At 32.1% G+C, this 20,243-nt stretch overlaps 1 protein-coding gene across 1 annotated transcript in view; it reads right to left on the reverse strand.

Annotated features, from left to right (window-relative positions):
* Window positions 1-13,506: 13,506 nt before the first annotated feature.
* The window catches only part of LOC145241652 (venom allergen 5-like), a 31,100-nt gene continuing 24,363 nt past the window's right edge, over window positions 13,507-20,243 (reverse strand). The window contains exon 8 of the mRNA XM_080104786.1: window positions 13,507-13,680. Within this exon, the coding sequence (XP_079960912.1) occupies window positions 13,659-13,680 (22 nt within the window). The 3' untranslated portion in view covers window positions 13,507-13,658. The remainder of the gene's footprint in view (window positions 13,681-20,243) is intronic.

Consider the following 20,243-nt stretch of genomic DNA (forward strand, 5'->3'; position numbering starts at 1 on the left):
AGTAAAAATTGTCTCTGTGTGCCCCTATTTACAATGTCTCCCCACGGGACAGAGTTAGACATCAGGGTGTTTTTTTTTAATGTGGAGAAAAGGAACAAAAATAAAAATTGTCTCAGTCGTGGAGGATTTCTCTTCCACTGACAGAGAACAAGAAATTGAAATACAGCATCTGAAGAACAGATACTACACTTTGATCTTGACTCGTGTGTGTCTGTGTGTGTACATTTTCTTACCAAAATAATTTGTTAATTTTCAATTTTAGACTTAAGATTTGACATAAGGCGTTTTGAGATTTGGGAACATCTCTTTAATCGGTTTTCGGCCATAAATTTGGCTGTCAAGGGGACAAAGTTCAACGATTTGGCCTTTGAAAACTCTACCAAACTCCTCCGCCAATTTTGGGTCTAACACTTGAAATTTTAGATGCAGCTTACTTGGACAAAGTTAAAACTTTTTAATTTGATTTGAGTTCAAAACACTAAATGTTAAGGGGTCAAAACTGGGGTCAAAGTTAAAAAAAATTGACCTTTGCGATCTCTACCCAATTACTCTACCAATTTTTGGTTTAAACATTAGAAATTTTACATAAAGTGTATTCAGACAGGGCAAGATTTTTAATCGTTTTTTGGCCGAAAATTTGACTGCCAAGGGGTCAAAGTTTAAAAGATTTGACCTTTGCAGTCTATAGCAAACTATTCAGACAATTTCGGGTCTAAACATTTGAAATTTCACATAAAGGGTATTCAGACACGCAGAAAGCATTTTAATCAGTTTTGGGGCGAAAGTTTGGCTGTCAATAGGTCAAAGTTAAAAGAATTGACCTTTGCAGACTCTACCAAACTCCTCCGCCCATTTTGGGTCCAAACACTTGAAATTTTAGATGTAGGTTACCTGGTCAAACTTTATATATATATATATATATATATATATATATATATATATATATATATATATATATATATATATATACATATGCGCATAAAGTTATAAACAGTACATAGGACCTGAGCAAAGCCGGGCTTAACTGCAAGTAATAATAATGATAATAATAAAAATAATTGGTCCTTGAACACTCCAAACCTAAGATAATTTTACTTAATAAAAACAAAAGAACGTGCTCAATCAATGACGTAGCCTTCCCTTTCGATACTAGAGTGCAAGAGAAAGAACAAGATTCATTGTAATTGGAACGATGTGACGATAACAAAAGACCACCATAAATGTTTGATCAAATTGACAGGACAATTGCTTTTCCAATTTTACTAAAGGCTTGCCTGTTGGAAACAGCGAAAATGTTAAGATATAGCTTGAATGTCCAAATTAAAGTTGAGAAAAACGAAGGCAGGACACAACTATCTATTGACAATACTATGCGCCAACTCCAGATTCCCGAAGCTATACCATTGCGCACAATATCCACAAAGAAAATAGTAGAAGCTCTATTAAATTATTTCTCTAAAATGGGAATGCCTGACAGACAGGGGAACAAATTTTCACATCAAACCTGTTCAAAAGAGTGACTGAACAGCTAGAAATAAAACATGCCACATCAAGTCCATACCACCCGCAGTACCAGGGCGCGTTAGAACGGTTCCATGCAACATTAAAAAATATGCTGAGAGCTCACTACACGGAGAGGCAAGATGATTGGAACAAAGAATTACCTGTCGTACTCCTTGTTGCTAGAGATTCAGTTCAAGAATTGCTAAGATATAGTCCACTGTAACTAGTCTATGGACATGAAATGCGAAATCTCAAGTTGGCGAAAGAACAATGGGATAACCCAGGAAAGTCACCTCAACCAGTAACGGAGTATGTCGAAGACTTGCAGAAAACTTGAAGGATGCCAGGAGGATGGCAGAAACCTACCTGAGCAAGTCCCAGAAGAAGATGCGACGCCTCTATGATAAAAGGTTTGAGGTCAGGAAATTCGATGTGGGCGAAAAAGTTATGGTTCTCCTACCAACAAGAAAGTCCCTATTCGGTGCCAAATTCCAAGACCCTTATACAATAACGGAGAAGGTTGACGAACTGAATTATAAAGTGAATATCCCAAATGTGGCGAAAATTGTGGGAACGCAGGCTTACCTCTTAAACGGCCTTGGTGTGTGCTTTGCCGACGCAGAGTCATGATGCTGGAAAGGGTCCAAGATGGCGCCTGCGGCCTTATATAACAATGCAGTCTCGCAGAATCTCGTATGCTCTCGCACACATATGCGAATTTGGAGGACTGTCTTTTATAAAAACAGACCACTGGAGCAGATGAGGACAGACGTGAAAACGAGTCTACGGAAAGTACCGACGGACGACGCTGCTGCAGTGAGTTGAGGTTGTGTGTACTTTTTTTCTTCTTTGCAACAACACCAAACAGACGGGATAAGATACAATTATGTCATATAAATCGGATCAAGAAATACGTAGAGTAAACAAACGAACTTGAATTACCCGTGGAGTAAGTCGAAACAGTCTGGAATATTATATTCTTTTATATTTTTTTCAATTTTATAACATGCTACCAAAGCGATTATCGTGCTATGGAGATCATAAGAGAAGTGCCATTTACACAAAGCAATAAGATTACGAGTAATACCAATAATGTTAGGAACACAGGGAACAATTCCAATAAACATACTTAAAAGACAGAAATTGATTTAAAATTTTTTTTTTATTACATTTTCACCCCAAACAAGGCACATTGCCACTTTGGTGTAGGGGGCTACTATCAGGGGAAACTTCTATTGGGGTACTATGTAGGGATTAGGGCAGCGAGATGTTGGTTCAGGTTGCACTTGAACTTATGCATGTCAGTACAGTTGGGGAAGCAGTGACCTGGAATGGAATTCCAAAGTCTAGCAGTTCTGGGGAAGAAACTACTGGAGTAGAAAGATCTTTTACATCTAGGGATCTCTACAGTGTGGGGTTGGGATTTAGCAGCTTGTCGGGTTTGTCGAGGGTGTTCACGTCGTGGGGGCACAGGTGCTTGCAGTTCTTCAGAGCATTCACCATTATAATACTTGTAGAACAGGCAGAGGGATGCAACGTTTCGACGATGGGACAGAGGCTGAAGCTCAGATGCCAGTTTAGGGCCTATCAGATTTGCGACTCTCTTTTGAACCCTGTCAAGGAGCGAGAGACTAGTAGCCGATGCACCAGCCCAAATATGACAGCAATACTCCATACATGGGCGAATAGTGGCCTTATAGAGGTACAGGATACTTTCGAGTGTTAGAAGTTTTCTAGCACGGTAGAGAGAGCACACCTTCCTCGCAGCGGCCCTGGCAATGCCCTCGATGTAATTGTTCCAAATCATGTTTCCTGTGAACGTAAGGCCAAGGAGCTTGAGAGACGTACCCCCAGAAAAAGAGTCGTTGGCCATTACTATAGGTGGTAGAGAAGGTTTCTTGTAATTATTGAATGAAACCTGTTTTGTCTTGGCGGGATTGAACGTGACCATCCATTTTTGTCCCCATTCCACTACTGATTTGAGGTCATCCTCTAGTGTTTCTGCCATTACTTTAGATATATGTTCATTTGTTTTCCTGTCGTGCCTGCTATAGAATGTGGTGTCATCAGCATATATACCCATCTCAGAGGCAATTTTGTCGGGGAGGTCATTTATGAATATCAGGAACAGCAGAGGTCCAAGGATAGATCCCTGGGGCACTCCCGCATTTATATCATATTGTTTAGATGTACGACCGTCGCAGACAACCTGGATTTTCCTCTTATCTAAGAAGGATTTAATTATGTTAAGTATTCTACCAGTGATACCGTAAGATCTAATCTTCCCGAGGAGACCCTCATGCCATAACCTGTCAAAAGCCTTAGATATATCTAGAGCTACCGCTCTGTCCTCTCCCGCTTTGTCCAGTGAATGGTATATGCGTTCAGAGATTACAGTGAGGATGTCTGCCGTGGAACGGGCTTGTCTAAATCCATATTGTTGGTCGGTCAGAAGTTTAGCATCTGTAAGGTGCTGGACTAGAGCATGGTTAATTAAGGTCTCAAATATTTTGGCAAAAAGTGGGAGGAGGCTAATAGGGCGATAATTTAATGGGTCAGTTCTTTCGCCAGAATTCTTGAATACTGGTACCACAGAAGCAGTTTTCCAACAGCCCGGAAAGCAAGAATTAGCAGAATTACTTCACTTACACGTTTCACTCCATATTGACGAAACTAGATTCAACACGTCACTTTCGATAAACAGTTAATCTGCACCTGGGAAAACAATTAAGAGGATATGTTTTCTCGTGGCCCTTGGAAAAGACCTTTTTAAATATCTAGTCTATTATCACCCTTTCAAAAGTTTTTCCGTGATAGTTATTGGCTTAAGTGGTGCTGGTGGTATGTCTGGTCTAGGCTTTCCTGCGCTCCGACGTGTCCTGTACGAGTTACAAAATTCCTTTGTACTTGCCCTTACGTCCAGCCAATGAAAAGGCCTCAGTAATTTTTCATAAAAACTTGCTGCAATGTCATTTTAAAAGGTTATGCCGAGATGTTCTGCCGATGGCACTTCGTGTGCTAATCGTAGCATTTCCTCAAGATCCTCTTTTGGCATGACTATTTGGTGGTAACGTCCCTCTCTTTCGCCTTTACGCTTCGCCGCCTTTCAATATTCCATCTTCCATGTAATATTGATGAGTGTGTTTTTCATCTGTCGGTTTACCCACTTGCTCATATAGCATTTTAAGTCGTTGTCGCACCTCTGTGCTTTTTTCAGCTCCTTATGTGGTCTATTGCTCAACGGAATCTTTTCATTTATATCTTGTTTCGTACTTCGCAGGTTATATGTATGCCCGTCTCCCGAATCTATCTGGGAAAGTTCAATCTGAGCTTCGTTCCCCAGTAAAATGTCTATATTCTTAATAGGGAGTGCCTTCACTGCTCCGACTATTATTTTCTTATTTATTTTCCCTGTTATGAGTTTCACTTCTTTCATGGGAATTCTCATCGCTTTTCCTCCCACTTCTATTGCTACGGAGCCTACTGTTCGACTGCATGATACCTTTTCCTCCAGAATTAAGGATTGTGCAGCGCCGGTGTCCCTTAATATGGTCACGGAGGTGCTATTTCCTGTTTCATCTACAATCTTTCCTTTTCTTGTGAAGGGTTGGTAAATCTTATCTTCATGCGTCGACGATAAAACTCCTTGCGGTTTGGCCTCTCCTGCTTTTTTTTTTTTTTAATCTCACGTCCACGACCTAACCTGCAGTTAACGGCTATATGCCCAGGCTATCCGCATCTATAGCACATAGTATGGTTCGGCTTCTTTGTCGTTGTCGTCCGACTTCCAACCATACTGTCTCTCTTTACAGTTGGTTCTCTCGGACGTTTGTCCGACCTGTTAAAGTAGGTCTGTTCTTGCCTCTCTTACGGGTTATTACATATTCATCGGCTAATATTGCTAATTCGTTACCAGAGTTGATTTTCTTTTCATTTAGATAAATCCGCATTTCCTCTGGTAACTAATTTAATATCTTTTCCATCAATAGTAGCTGTTTTATTTCTCCAGCGTCGTCTTCTATTCTTTTCGCACTGAACCATTTGTTCATCAATCTTTGCTTCTCGTTGACGAACTCCTTGAATGACTGAACATCAGTCTTTCTTTGCGCTCTGAACTTTTGCCTGTATGCTTTGGGTAAAAGTTCGAAGCTCTGCAATATTGTCTTTTTAACTACATCGTAGTCTTTACTTTCTTCCGCTGAAAGTATGGTAAAAGCTTTCTGTGCTTTTCCGACGAGTGCGGTTTGTACAAGTAACGTCCACTTGTCTTTCGGTCAATTTAAGTTGGTTGCTGTATTTTCGAAGTGTTGAAAATACTTGTCTACGTTTGCTTCCACGAATTTCGGTACTAACCGTACTTGTTTCGTTAAGTCGAACATACACTGGTTCGGTTTTTGTACTCTTTCCGATAAACTAATTTTCCTTAGTTTTATCTCTTGCTCTAACTTGGCCTTCTCAAGTTGTAGCCTCGTCCATGGATTGTTCTTTTCTAATTCTATTTGCTCTGCTGGTAGATTGATCGTTTCGCCCGGCAGTCTGTTTAGTACCTTTGGATCGAAAATTTGCTCGTCAACGATGTGTCAGATATTATTCGGATTAGTTTCTCTTTTCTCATTGTTTTTTTTTTGATTTCCAAGCAAGATACTTTTTCTCATCATTTCTAGCTTCTACAGTGATAGCTGTATAAAAAAAAAAACTTCCATCCATCCATCTTTGTTGGTTGTATCGCAAGTTAATGCAATTTAAGTTAGTAAGGTTTCTTTTGACTTGGCCGTCGAGCCCCCTATGTAATGAATAGTCTCGTTGTCCGTATGTTGAAAAAAACATTTTTTACGTCATTCGCATCTTTCTTTTTTTTTCAAAGTTCCCGGTAAATGGCGTCCGTATAATTTTACTTTTTCAAGAAAATTAAGGATCCTTTTGATTTTTATTTATTCATTTAATAAAAATTAATTTTCCGGACAAGATTCCCATGTGACGTGCCCCTTCTGAGCTTTGTTATCTGATCGTGATAAATTAATAATAATAAAAAAAATAATTTCCTCAGGTTGCGTGGAAGAACGCGAGAAGCTACGCGCCAGCCCATATTTTGTTGACTTCCTCTGCCAAAAAGAGCATTTTAAATAGGGGTAACCATCATCTTCTCTTCTCGACTTACAAACACGGATTATAGGCTTGTGGTTTTATAAAAATAGATGTCAGATGAATGAATAGATGTATTGAGCAATCAGCTGTTCTATCATTGTAAGAAATTTCAACATATATTTTAACATGAAAAGACAACCAATTATACATGTATATATATATATATATATATATATATATATATTCTTTTTTGTTTATCTTTTTATTTTATTTAACATGAAAAGACAACCAATTATACATGTATATATATATATATATATATATATATATATATATATATATATATATATACATCCTTTTTTGTTTATCTTTTTATTTTATATAATGAACATAACCAAAGAACAAATAGGTAATATATGCAAATTTCAAAAGATGATAATATATATATTAATTCATAAGTCTTTCTTCTCTTTTTCTTTTTCCCTTTCTCTTTTTTGTATATGTATATATATCGATATATATCTCGCATACCAAACTCCCAATAAAAAAAGAAAGGCAAATTTACAACAGAAATAATTTGCGGAGTTGCGCTCTTTACACCAGTATATCCTTTTCTTTTAATAACAGAATAAGGGAGACTACTTCTGTTGATTTTCCCTTGTATTTATTTTGTCTGTCTCGTGTTATTTATTTTTTTCTCCTTTTCCCTTTTATATATATATATATATATATATATATATATATATATATATATATATATATTTCTTTCGGGCGATATTTTTGTTTTATCAAACTCTAGCGAAATTCCTGAGTTTTCGACATTTAATAGTTCTTTTAAAGTGGTCCGATAGATCTTTGTAACTGACTAATAAAAAGAGTAAAAGACAAATCTACCTTCATTTACGCTGATTGACGCCAAATATGGTTTCCTTCATATTTCTTGTTTTCTTATTTTTATCAGCGGAGTTGCTTAGACGTCTTCCTTCCTTGGAATCTCTTCTGCAACTAACTCGCGTCTCAATTCTTAACTTTCCTCGGTGGGAACGCTGATATTTTTCTGTATTTTAAGTACATCAGCGTTTTTTTTTGTCGCTCTCGCCGTCGTTGTCATGGCGACGGTTCACTTGGTCATTTTAATTCCTTCGCATCTCGGAATTTTAACCATTAAATTTATATTTCAATATCGTCAGAATAGCTTATGTGAATTTGTTATGATCCGCCTATCAACATAAAATCGTTAATACCAACAGCCAGACACAAAATGTGAATAATAATAATAATAATAATAATAATAATAATAATAATAATAATAAGAAGAAGAAGAATAAGAAGAATAAGAAGAAGAATAAGAAGAGGAAGAAAACATGAACGATAAAATTGGCAAAGATAATTTGAGAAGAATAAGAAAAAATCCTAGAAACTAAACTATATAGTAGGAACCTAATAAAACCTAAAAAATAATCACATAGACAATATTCTTCAGATCTCCATCAAGAACTGAGGCATCCCGTCCAGAAGACCAAGAGACGTTTGACTATGCACAATGTACTATACCCAAAGGATAATGCCAACTGACTCTAAATGAAAAGGAAAGGCGGAGGAAGAGGACTGATTTGCAGAGAAAACTGTGTGAATGATACAAAAAAGAACGAGAAAAATATAAAATGCAGAACACAGGTAAATCGCTGCAGCAAGAAACACTGCAAAGAGGAGCAAGACAGAGAACAGAGAGGCTTAGTACAAAAGATAAGACGAGAAAGGAAAAATGAAAAGTCATCTGACCTAGGAATTACGAGCGTGACCCCAAGGGCCTGGCAACCAGCTTGCGACCTTCCAGGTGCGATTACGTGGGAATTCGAAGAGGGATTTAATCTAAACAAGGCGTAAGTGACGCTATCGTAGTTGACTGAGTGGGAAAACGCCCCACATCACCCCGTCCAGCATTATATAAGGATATGCAAAGCCGAAAAAGTCAGTTTTGTAGTTGTTTTTGAGTTTTCAAAATTGAGTTTTGGAGTCCGGAGTTGAGAGTGATCGCTTATTCCCTCTCCACGACGCCCTGTATCACCAAGCCGCATTACAAAGAAGAGAAAGAAAGGGAAAGGCCTAAAGACTAATTGTTGACTATATGAACTCTATAATTGTGAATGGTATATATATATATATATATATATAGTGTTATAATGGAATAATTCCAGGAGGAAATGGCAATCCGGGTATGAGAGCTTAATGTGGTAAACAGAGCAATAACATAAAAATATAACACGGAAATTACATAATTGTCGATGCAATAATTTATTTCAACCTTATGGTATTTTCAAGCATCTAAACTAGACAATTACATTTTTGATACTCTTTTGATGAGTATCAAAAATGTAATTGTCTAGTTTAGATGCTTGAAAATACCATAAGGTTGAAATAAATTATTGCATCGACAATTATGTAATTTCCGTGTTATATTTATATATATATATACATATATATATATATATATATATATATATATATATATATATATATATATATGTACAAATATATATATAAATATATATATTTATATATATAAATATATATAAATATATATATATATAAATATATATAAATATATATATATAAATATATATATAAATAAATATATATAAATATATATATATAAATATATATATATATATATATATATATATATATATATATATATATATATATATATATATAAATATATATATATACAAGAATAAAAAAAGCATTGGAAATGCAAAAGGATATAGGGGTGTTATGCCAAAAAGTATACAAACAAGATAGCTATGAATGGCTAGGCACATGGAAATAGAATTGCATCCAAAGTATAGCCCTATAGCTTTTCTCCAATCTTCATTCCGTGCCATCATTATGGTTGTAAAAAGCTATAGGGCTATACTTTCGATGCAATTCTATTTCCATGTGCCTAGCCATTCATAGCTATCTTGTTTGTATACTTTTTGGCATACCATCCCTATATCCTTTTGCATTTCCAATGCTTTTTTATTCTTGTTAATTAGTATTTTTACTTACAGTCTTACATTCATGATAGTATTGTCTTTTTTAGGAGGCGGCTCATTGCCGCCTCCATTAGTAGCAGGTCGCTTCCTGCTGGGTTTAAGGTCTTTGGGTTTTGGGCCTTAGGAGTTGCCTCTTGGTCCTCCATCGGTTCTATATAACATAGAGAGTGCTACCGCCTCTCTGATAAAACAGTTAGAGTATTATAAAGTTCTAAAATGTTCATACCTTCACTATTAAATTTTTCTTGGTTCATTCTTTGGCGTTTTGGCAAAGATTTGGCAGTTTTTGATATTTATATTTATAATAGTTTGTGCATGAGGCAGCTTTTTTCCCCTTGGGATCCCTGTTATACCGTGCTTTTGAGTCAGCACGTGAGGCAGCCTTCTTTTTTTCTGGTTCTTTGTTATAAAGAGCACGTGTGGCAGCTTTTTTCCCCCCGGAATCCCTGTTATACCGTGCTTTTGAGTCAGCACGTGAGGCAGTCTTCTTTTTTCTGGTTCTTTGTTATAAAGAGCACGTGAGGCAGCCTTCTTTTTTTCAGGTTCTTTGTTATAAAGAGCACGTGAGGCAGCTTTTTTCTCCTCAGAATCCCTGGTATACCGTGCTTTTGAGTCAGCACGTGCGGCAGCCTTCTTTTTTCTGGTTCTTTGTTATAAAGAGCACGTGAGACAGTTTTTTCCCCTCAGAATCCCTGTTATACCGTGCTTTTGAGTCAGCACGTGAGGCAGTCTTCTTTTTTCTGGTTCTTTGTTATCAAGAGCACGTGAGGCAGCCTTCTTTTTTTCTGGTTCTTTGTTATAAAGAGCACGTGAGACAGTTTTTTCCCCTCGGGATCCCTGTTATACCGTGCTTTTGAGTCAGCACGTGAGGCAGCCTTCTTTGCCTCAGGATTTGCATGATACTTAATTTTTATTATTTCAGCATTTTTCTGATAGTATTCTTTTTGCTCAAATAATACCTTGACTTTTTTCATAGTCTATATTTCTCTGAGCTTTTTTACTACGTGCTGACTTTGGCATTTTTTATTAAATGTAAACACTTATGTGTATCTTACTATAATATCACTTATCTTATAGCAAGACAACTCTCATAGAATTGAGATACTGCCCCGTCACCAATAGTTAAAGTGTGGAACGGTATATACACCAATAGTGTAGTTGTTATCTTTATATGAAGTCCTAATCAGTGACAGTGTGAGGTTACTTGGTTAATTTATTGTAGTTTATTTTAGAAAACTTACTTGTTTTTATTAGTAGATTGTGTATAGTAGCCACAATATCTAGTTATTTTTATGGCTAGGGCTTGGATTTTGATTCTTTTTGGTCAGCTTCCAGTGAGTTCTTAAAAGATGACTTTCTTGCAGTTTCTTTTGCGGTTAATTTAACTTATTTCCTTTGGCGTTTGGTGAGTTCTTAGAAGAACTGGTCTGATCTACTTTTCTTAGCGAGCGAAGAGATTCAGCTGCATTTAACAATGGTTGCTATAGTGTATTTTTGCGCATGCGTGAGAATTTCAAGTTTCCTCCTTATTTTTCAATAGTTTGATAGTAGTCATGTGTCTTTCTGCCAAGAACGACAGACGTCAGTGTTAGCCGTGATCGTCTAGAGGTTCGGACCCCCACGTTGTGGCCGTGCTAACCTAGGTTCGAATCCTGGTCACAGCATTGACATTTTGTGCATATTTTACAGTCCAAAATCTGAAGAATTATTTGTTTTTATAACATTGTTTTTTGACGTCGTACTTGCTGATAGGTTACTCTTATAACAATTTTGATCAACTGAGATAAAGATTTCGTGGTTTCATTAACGCTGGTGGGTTACTGTTTAAAGAAAAAACCTTAACGTTCACCTCAAATATTCAGCGTCCAAAAAATATAGGCCACTGGCAAACTGGAACGTCTGTGAGCATCCGGTGTATTATTTGGAGCTGTCCCTTTTGAGAGAAGTTCCGTGTTCGAAGTTGTCTGTCTATATTGGGTATATAGTGTTTAAAACTTGTTATTACACGTAATCTTATTTAATTATGGAGTTAGCTAAAAAGCGATGGGTCACTGCACTTCTCCGTGTAAAGAGCAGTCGATTGATGCTTGAACTGTTGTCAGAGACCGTTCGTATACCGAGATACATCGTCTCAAAAGAAAGAAGAAAGAAGAAGAAGAAAGAAGAAAGAAGAAAGAAGAACAATTGGCCATTTTTGTACCCTTTTTTTTGCTCTCTTTTGACATTTTAACCGACGTTCTGACACTCGCTGGATTCGTAAGACGCTTCTCTGTAAGAATATGTGCTTTTTGAAACTTATAAGTTGATTTTAGTTGAGATTTGGATAGTTTTGTTTTGTAGGCGTATATAGGCGTGTACGGGCCATCCCTATATAGAGAGTGCTACCGCCTCTCTGATAAATATATATATAAATATATATATATAAATATATATATATAAATATATATATATAAATATATATATATATAAATATATATAAATAAATATATATAAATATATATATATAAATATATATATATAAATATAAATATATATATATATATATATATATATATATATATATCTTTTTGTTGAATTAATCAGTAGACTAGAAGAGTTGAGTTTGTTTTCTTTCTCTGTGCACTGAACGCTTTCCTATCGAACGGCGAATAGCGAATTATTGTTCTTGTTCCGTAGCGGTGACTGACCAGTGAGGCGACGGCATATCAAACCTGGCACGAGAAAACTTAACAGGCACTGGCCGTGAATGAAAGACTTACCGGCGCCATCGACGGGTCCTACTGCATTGACGAGGATAGGTCACATTTTGGTGACCTGCGATCAGGGTAACGACACGCTTTGATTCCGTAACCGAAGATTGCCTCTTCCATTACAAAAGAGTCCCTTGGCAAGTGGTCCTGCCATACTTTGGTTAGACCCTGAATTATCATAAATACAACATCGGGTCTAATCGCTAAACGATCACCATAGCGAGTAACACAAGCAGAAACGGATAAACCCAGCCAAGACAATTGCAGGATGTAATAATTAACAAGACGGAAAGTCCTGAGATTTCGCTGATTCAACAGACCACGGAATGAATATCTAGGTGACGGATAAGCGAAGAAAATACACAGAACTGGCCAGAGAAGATGAGAAAAAGTCAAGTTAACACCAATAATAATATGAGCACTAGAAACAATCTCGAAACACTTAAAAAAAATAATAATGGGAGAGATCGGAATCAGGGGATATCTGAGAAGATACAACAGATAACAATAATGAAACCGGCTGAAATATTAAACAACATCTTTGAATGCATAGACTAATATACATGAGCAATAAGTGCTAACAGTAAATATAGAAAAAACAACTGAAAGCAAAACAAATAGATAGAGGGACACCACATGCAATCAAGAAAACTAAAACCGTATAATTGTAAGTAATTATTGTCTCTGCATAAATTAGAGCCATATAAAATACTCGTGAAAGGTCAAGGAAGATGGAAATACTGAGGAGAGAAAGTACTAACCAGACCTACATTTGGATGAGTACGAACAAGACTAGGATCTTAGGTAGGCTTATTGCCACCCAAATTCTAATGAAGACCAATGGTTGTTGGCAAACGAGAAATCAGTGGCAAACTACTATAAGGTAAATTCATTTGCAAATGTTATCGAAAGAGGTGGAGAGTACTGGAAATTTTGGGAGACTTGTCACTCACACTCCAAGGAACGCTACCGGCTGTTCTCAAAGAGAAATTTTTGATGATGACCAGTGTGAAAACTTCTAGTAAGTGAATAACAATCCATTTCATCCAAATATACAGCAGGTAAAAATAACACACTTCGTAGTAGTAAACAAATACATCGTAACTGAGTCGATTATTTAAGACAAACGATTTCTTGATAAATGTTGTTATAATTGCTTTATTTCTTAAATAAATTGCCGATGATCATTCGAAAGACAAAGTCGATTATAATCGCGACAAATGTGGCGGGAATTCAGAATTGTCATAATAGTGAATAACTGACCAATCAGCATTGTTCTCGCTCAAAATAAGCACATGTACGAACTGCAAACAAGAAAAGATAAAAAATGAATACATAAATATAGAGAAAAGTAACCATGAATTATGATTGTTGTGTTGAATTTCAATAAACCAATGAAAAGCAGATATAGCGAATCATTTATATAGTTATTATTAATCTTTATGGCTTTTCTATCTCGCACACACGTATATATATACACACTGAATTTTCAAACGTGTACGACAATTTTAAATGCCTGCACAAGAAATGTCTGGAAATTATTGAAGGCACTTCATATATATATATATATATATATATATATATATATATATATATATATATATATATATATATATTCAAATATATTGATATATTCAAAAAAGTAATATATATATATATTACTTTTTTGAATATATCAATATATTTGAATATATATATTTATTTATTATTTAAAAAAAAACAGTAATCTACGTACACGCATGTTACGAGGTCCTACCCAACTACAGCATAGCTTGATTGTTAGGACTCGAACCCCGGACCTTATGTATTTCAGTCCAGCGTTTTAATCCATCACGCTACGATGCCATCGACAATTTCCTGCTTAGTTTTATCATTTATCTATTTACGTAGTTTTGTTGTTGGTTTTTTAAACGATATTAAGGTTATCGTCTCCACCTTGGAGATCCGGTGTTTTCTTATATATATATATATATATATATATATATATATATATATATATATATATATATATATATATATATGTTATATATATATATGTATATATATATGTTATATATATATGTTATATATATATATATATGTTATATATATATGTTATATATATATATATGTTATATAATATATATATGTTATATAATATATATATGTTATATATATATATGTTATATATATATATGTTATATATATATATATATATATATATATATATATATATATATATATATATATATATATATAAGCTTTTCCGTAACCACAACCAAGGTAAATGTGTCTCGCATGCTTTTCCCCGTTAGGAATCCCCCCTCGCCTTTTTTTCTTTCTATTCAAAAAATGCTACATTGCCTAAAGTGTGTTTAATCATAAAATCTGAAGAAATGCTGGTTTTTGAAAATTTTCAAACGATATAATGCTTGAAATTGTCGAACTAGACATTGAAACAATTGTAACGTTTCCAGACTTTTCTTGTACAGGCATTTAAAATTGTCGTACAAGTTTGAAAATTCAGTATGTTATTGCTATATATCTTGTAAAAATAACGGACCATTTTTCTGATTTCAGGTTCAATGGAACAGCAACAGCAGGAATTGAAATACACTCTACTAAAGCCCGATTTTCACAGGTAGTGAATTTCAAAATTACAATCTTAACGTGAGGACACTCTAGAAGAACGATATGCAATAAAATTCTATTTTTAATTGGAAAAATGCCATAGACACGTACGGAAGGCTTTAGATTGCTTTTGGATCATCTTGTATGAATTGAGCATCAATTTTTGAATGGCAGAAGAGATTCAAGGAAGGCAGGGAGTCTGTTAGGGATGATAAGAGGTGGAGAAAGAGTAAGGAATTCAAAACACCAAAGTTGATTGGTCAAATAAAGAATTTCATGGATAAAGACCGTCGTGTGTCTATAGAGACAATAAGTGCACAGTTTGATGTCAGTGTGGGAACTGTACACACAATTATTCGATAAGAACTGAAGATGCAGAATATTTGCGTGAATGCATCAGTTTACAACTGCATTCTTGTTACAAACTAGATGGTATCAAGACAGTTCCTCACCCTCCTTTATGTCCAGACCTCGCTCCCTGTGACTTTTGGTTATTCCTTAAGATCAAGGAAAATCTTAGAGGCTGTCGTTATGAAACAATTGAAGAGATGAAAGAGGCTGTGGCGAAGGTCATTGACATGCTCACACAAGAGAACTTCCATGAGGTCTTCTAGAAGTAATTGGGACGGTACAGATGCATTGCAGCCGGAGGGGATTACTTCGAAACGGACCAGTTTCATGTGTGTACTATCAATAAACGTTTCTTGTGTATACTATCAATAAAACTGCCCATACGGAAAATGTCGAGAAAATTATTGAATGCACCTCGTACATATAATTTTGTAAATAATATTCGTACATATAATTTTGTAAATAATATTCGTACATATAATTTTGTAAATAATATTCGTACATATAATTTTGTAAATAATATTCGTACATATAATTTTGTAAATAATATTCGTACATATAATTTTGTAAATAATATTCGTACATATAATTTTGTAAATAATATTCGTACATATAATTTTGTAAATAATATTCGTACATATAATTTTGTAAATAATATTCGTACATATAATTTTGTAAATAATATTCGTACATATAATTTTGTAAATAATATTCGTACATATAATTTTGTAAATAATATTCGTACATATAATTTTGTAAATAATATTCGTACATATAATTTTGTAAATAATATTCGTACATATAATTTTGTAAATAATATTCGTACATATAATTTTGTAAATAATATTCGTACATATAATTTTGTAAATAATATTCGTACATATAATTTTATAAATAATATTCGTACATATAATTTTGTAAATAATATTCGTACATATAATTTTATAAATAATATTTACATATAATTTTGTAAATAATCTTCGTACATATAATTTTTTAAATAATATTCGTACATATAATTTTGTAAATAATATTCGTACATATAATTTTATAAATAATATTCGTACATATAATTTTGTAAATAATATTCGTACATATAATTTTGTAAATAATATTCGTACATATAATTTTGTAAATAATATTCGTACATATAATTTTGTAAATAATATTCGTACATATAATTTTGTAAATAATATTCGTACATATAATTTTGTAAATAATATTCGTACATATAATTTTGTAAATAATATTCGTACATATAATTTTGTAAATAATATTCGTACATATAATTTTGTAAATAATATTCGTACATATAATTTTGTAAATAATATTCGTACATATAATTTTGTAAATAATATTCGTACATATAATTTTGTAAATAATATTCGTACATATAATTTTATAAATAATATTCGTACATATAATTTTGTAAATAATATTCGTACATATAATTTTGTAAATAATATTCGTACATATAATTTTGTAAATAATATTCGTACATATAATTTTATAAATAATATTCGTACATATAATTTTATAAATAATATTCGTACATATAATTTTGTAAATAATATTCGTACATATAATTTTGTAAATAATATTCGTACATATAATTTTGTAAATAATATTCGTACATATAATTTTATAAATAACATTCGTACATATAATTTTGTAAATAATATTCGTACATATAATTTTGTAAATAATATTCGTACATATAATTTTGTAAATAATATTCTTACATATAATTTTGTAAATAATATTCGTACATATAATTTTGTAAATAATATTCGTACATATAATTTTATAAATAATATTCGTACATATAATTTTGTAAATAATATTCGTACATATAATTTTGTAAATAATATTCGTACATATAATTTTGTAAATAATATTCGTACATATAATTTTGTAAATAATATTCGTACATATAATTTTGTAAATAATATTCGTACATATAATTTTGTAAATAATATTCGTACATATAATTTTGTAAATAATATTCGTACATATAATTTTGTAAATAATATTCGTACATATAATTTTGTAAATAATATTCGTACATATAATTTTGTAAATAATATTCGTACATATAATTTTGTAAATAATATTCGTACATATAATTTTGTAAATAATATTCGTACATATAATTTTGTAAATAATATTCGTCTCGTACATATAATTTTGTAAATAATATTCGTACATATAATTTTGTAAATAATATTCGTCTCGTACATATAATTTTGTAAATAATATTCGTACATATAATTTTGTAAATAATATTCGTACATATAATTTTGTAAATAATCTTCGTACATATAATTTTGTAAATAATATTCGTACATATAATTTTGTAAATAATATTCGTACATATAATTTTGTAAATAATATTCGTACATATAATTTTGTAAATAATATTCGTACATATAATTTTGTAAATAATATTCGTACATATAATTTTGTAAATAATATTCATACATATAATTTTGTAAATAATATTCGTACATATAATTTTGTAAATAATATTCGTACATATAATTTTGTAAATAATATTCGTCTCGTACATATAATTTTGTAAATAATATTCGTACATATAATTTTGTAAATAATATTCGTACATATAATTTTATAAATAATATTCGTACATATAATTTTGTAAATAATATTCGTACATATAATTTTGTAAATAATATTCGTACATATAATTTTGTAAATAATATTCGTACATATAATTTTGTAAATAATATTCGTCTCGTACATATAATTTTGTAAATAATATTCGTACATATAATTTTGTAAATAATATTCGTACATATAATTTTGTAAATAATATTCGTCTCGTACATATAATTTTGTAAATAATATTCGTACATATAATTTTATAAATAATATTCGTACATATAATTTTGTAAATAATATTCGTACATATAATTTTGTAAATAATATTCGTACATATAATTTTGTAAATAATATTCGTCTCGTACATATAATTTTGTAAATAATATTCGTACATATAATTTTATAAATAATATTCGTACATATAATTTTGTAAATAATATTCGTACATATAATTTTGTAAATAATATTCGTACATATAATTTTGTAAATAATATTCGTCTCGTACATATAATTTTGTAAATAATATTCGTACATATAATTTTATAAATAATATTTACATATAATTTTGTAAATAATCTTCGTACATATAAATTTGTAAATAATATTCGTACATATAATTTTATAAATAATATTCGTACATATAATTTTGTAAATAATATTCGTACATATAATTTTGTAAATAATATTCGTCTCGTACATATAATTTTGTAAATAATATTCGTACATATAATTTTGTAAATAATATTCGTACATATAATTTTGTAAACATTATTCGTACATATAATTTTGTAAATAATATTCGTCTCGTACATATAATTTTGTAAATAATATTCGTACATATAATTTTGTAAATAATATTCGTCTCGTACATATAATTTTGTAAATAATATTCGTACATATAATTTTGTAAATAATATTCGTACATATAATTTTATAAATAATATTCATACATATAAATTTATAAATAATGTTTGTCTCGTACATATAATTTTGTAAATAATATTCATACATATAATTTTGTAAATAATATTCGTACATATAATTTTGTAAATAATATTCGTACATATAATTTTATAAATAATATTCGACTCGTACATATCATTTTGTAAATAATATATTTTTTTTGCACCGGAGAAGGAAAAAGATTAAATTTTCTTCTTTGAAATAAATTTTATTCCAACCAAAACCTTTTCAAAACTTCTAAAAATATGATGTATTGTTGTGAGTGGGTCCAACCCCAAGTTATACAAACTCAACTTACTTACTTTCAGCAGAGATAGATAGATAGATAGATAGAGAGAGAGAGAGAGAGAGAGAGAGAGAGAGAGAGAGAGAGAGAGAGAAATCTGTAGATTAAACTCTTAAACTAATGAATTTATTATTATGAATTAAGGGATACGTACTCTAGGTAACCTTTTTTGTAAACTTTACCATTTAGGGTGTGTGTGTCTAGGGGAGGGGAGAGCGGTTGCTCCTGAAACCCACTCCACGAAAAAATAAACATTAAAAACTAATGTTATACATATTAACTACATCCACTCTGAGGCAGGTGTTCTGCTAGTTTTCACATATAAATAAAGTTGAACGCAGTTATTACATTTAGCATGTACTTAATGACCTAAAACATCCTTACACATACATCCGCGCTTCAAATGGTATTTATTTTATATGTTACTTTCATTTGAAGCATTTTTATGGTGTGTGTATTTAAATAGGATGGAATTAATCATGACGTCGTGGTTACGGGTAGGAATTGTGAAAGCGGCGTGCCGTGTTCTACTCCACCCGGGGCTATTGTATCTCTATTTTATTCGTTCTCAGACTCTTGAGAGAAAATGCATGAATCCATTAGTGTTGGGACGAATAATCGGAATCGGAATAGGGATTCGGAAAAATTAAAACATATTAGATTATCGGAATCAGAGAATGCGTGTCTATTTTCCGACGCCAAAACGATTCTCGTAACTGTTTTTTTTATTTACTTTTATTTAAAGCAAAATCTTCCGTTGCTGGTAATAATGATAAAACAATAAGTATTTATTGATTTTAAACAAACAGTAAAACTAAAATCGATAGATCATCCCATCCCACAAGAGTGCTTTTTCGTTTAAGAAAATATCTGCATATTTAACATTTCTTTTTAGGGTAATTGGGGGCGGGGTAAGATAACAAATCTATAGTTAAATATTTAGAGATTTATAAAGAATCAGAATCGGTAATTGTATCGGAATGAGGAAATATATTGGAATCGCCTCATTACTAGAATCCATATACCCCCCCAGCT

The sequence above is a fragment of the Euprymna scolopes genome, chromosome 20, assembly GCF_053919585.1.
Source record: "Euprymna scolopes isolate OS-2025 chromosome 20, ASM5391958v1, whole genome shotgun sequence".
Lineage (NCBI taxonomy): Eukaryota > Metazoa > Mollusca > Cephalopoda > Sepiida > Sepiolidae > Euprymna > Euprymna scolopes.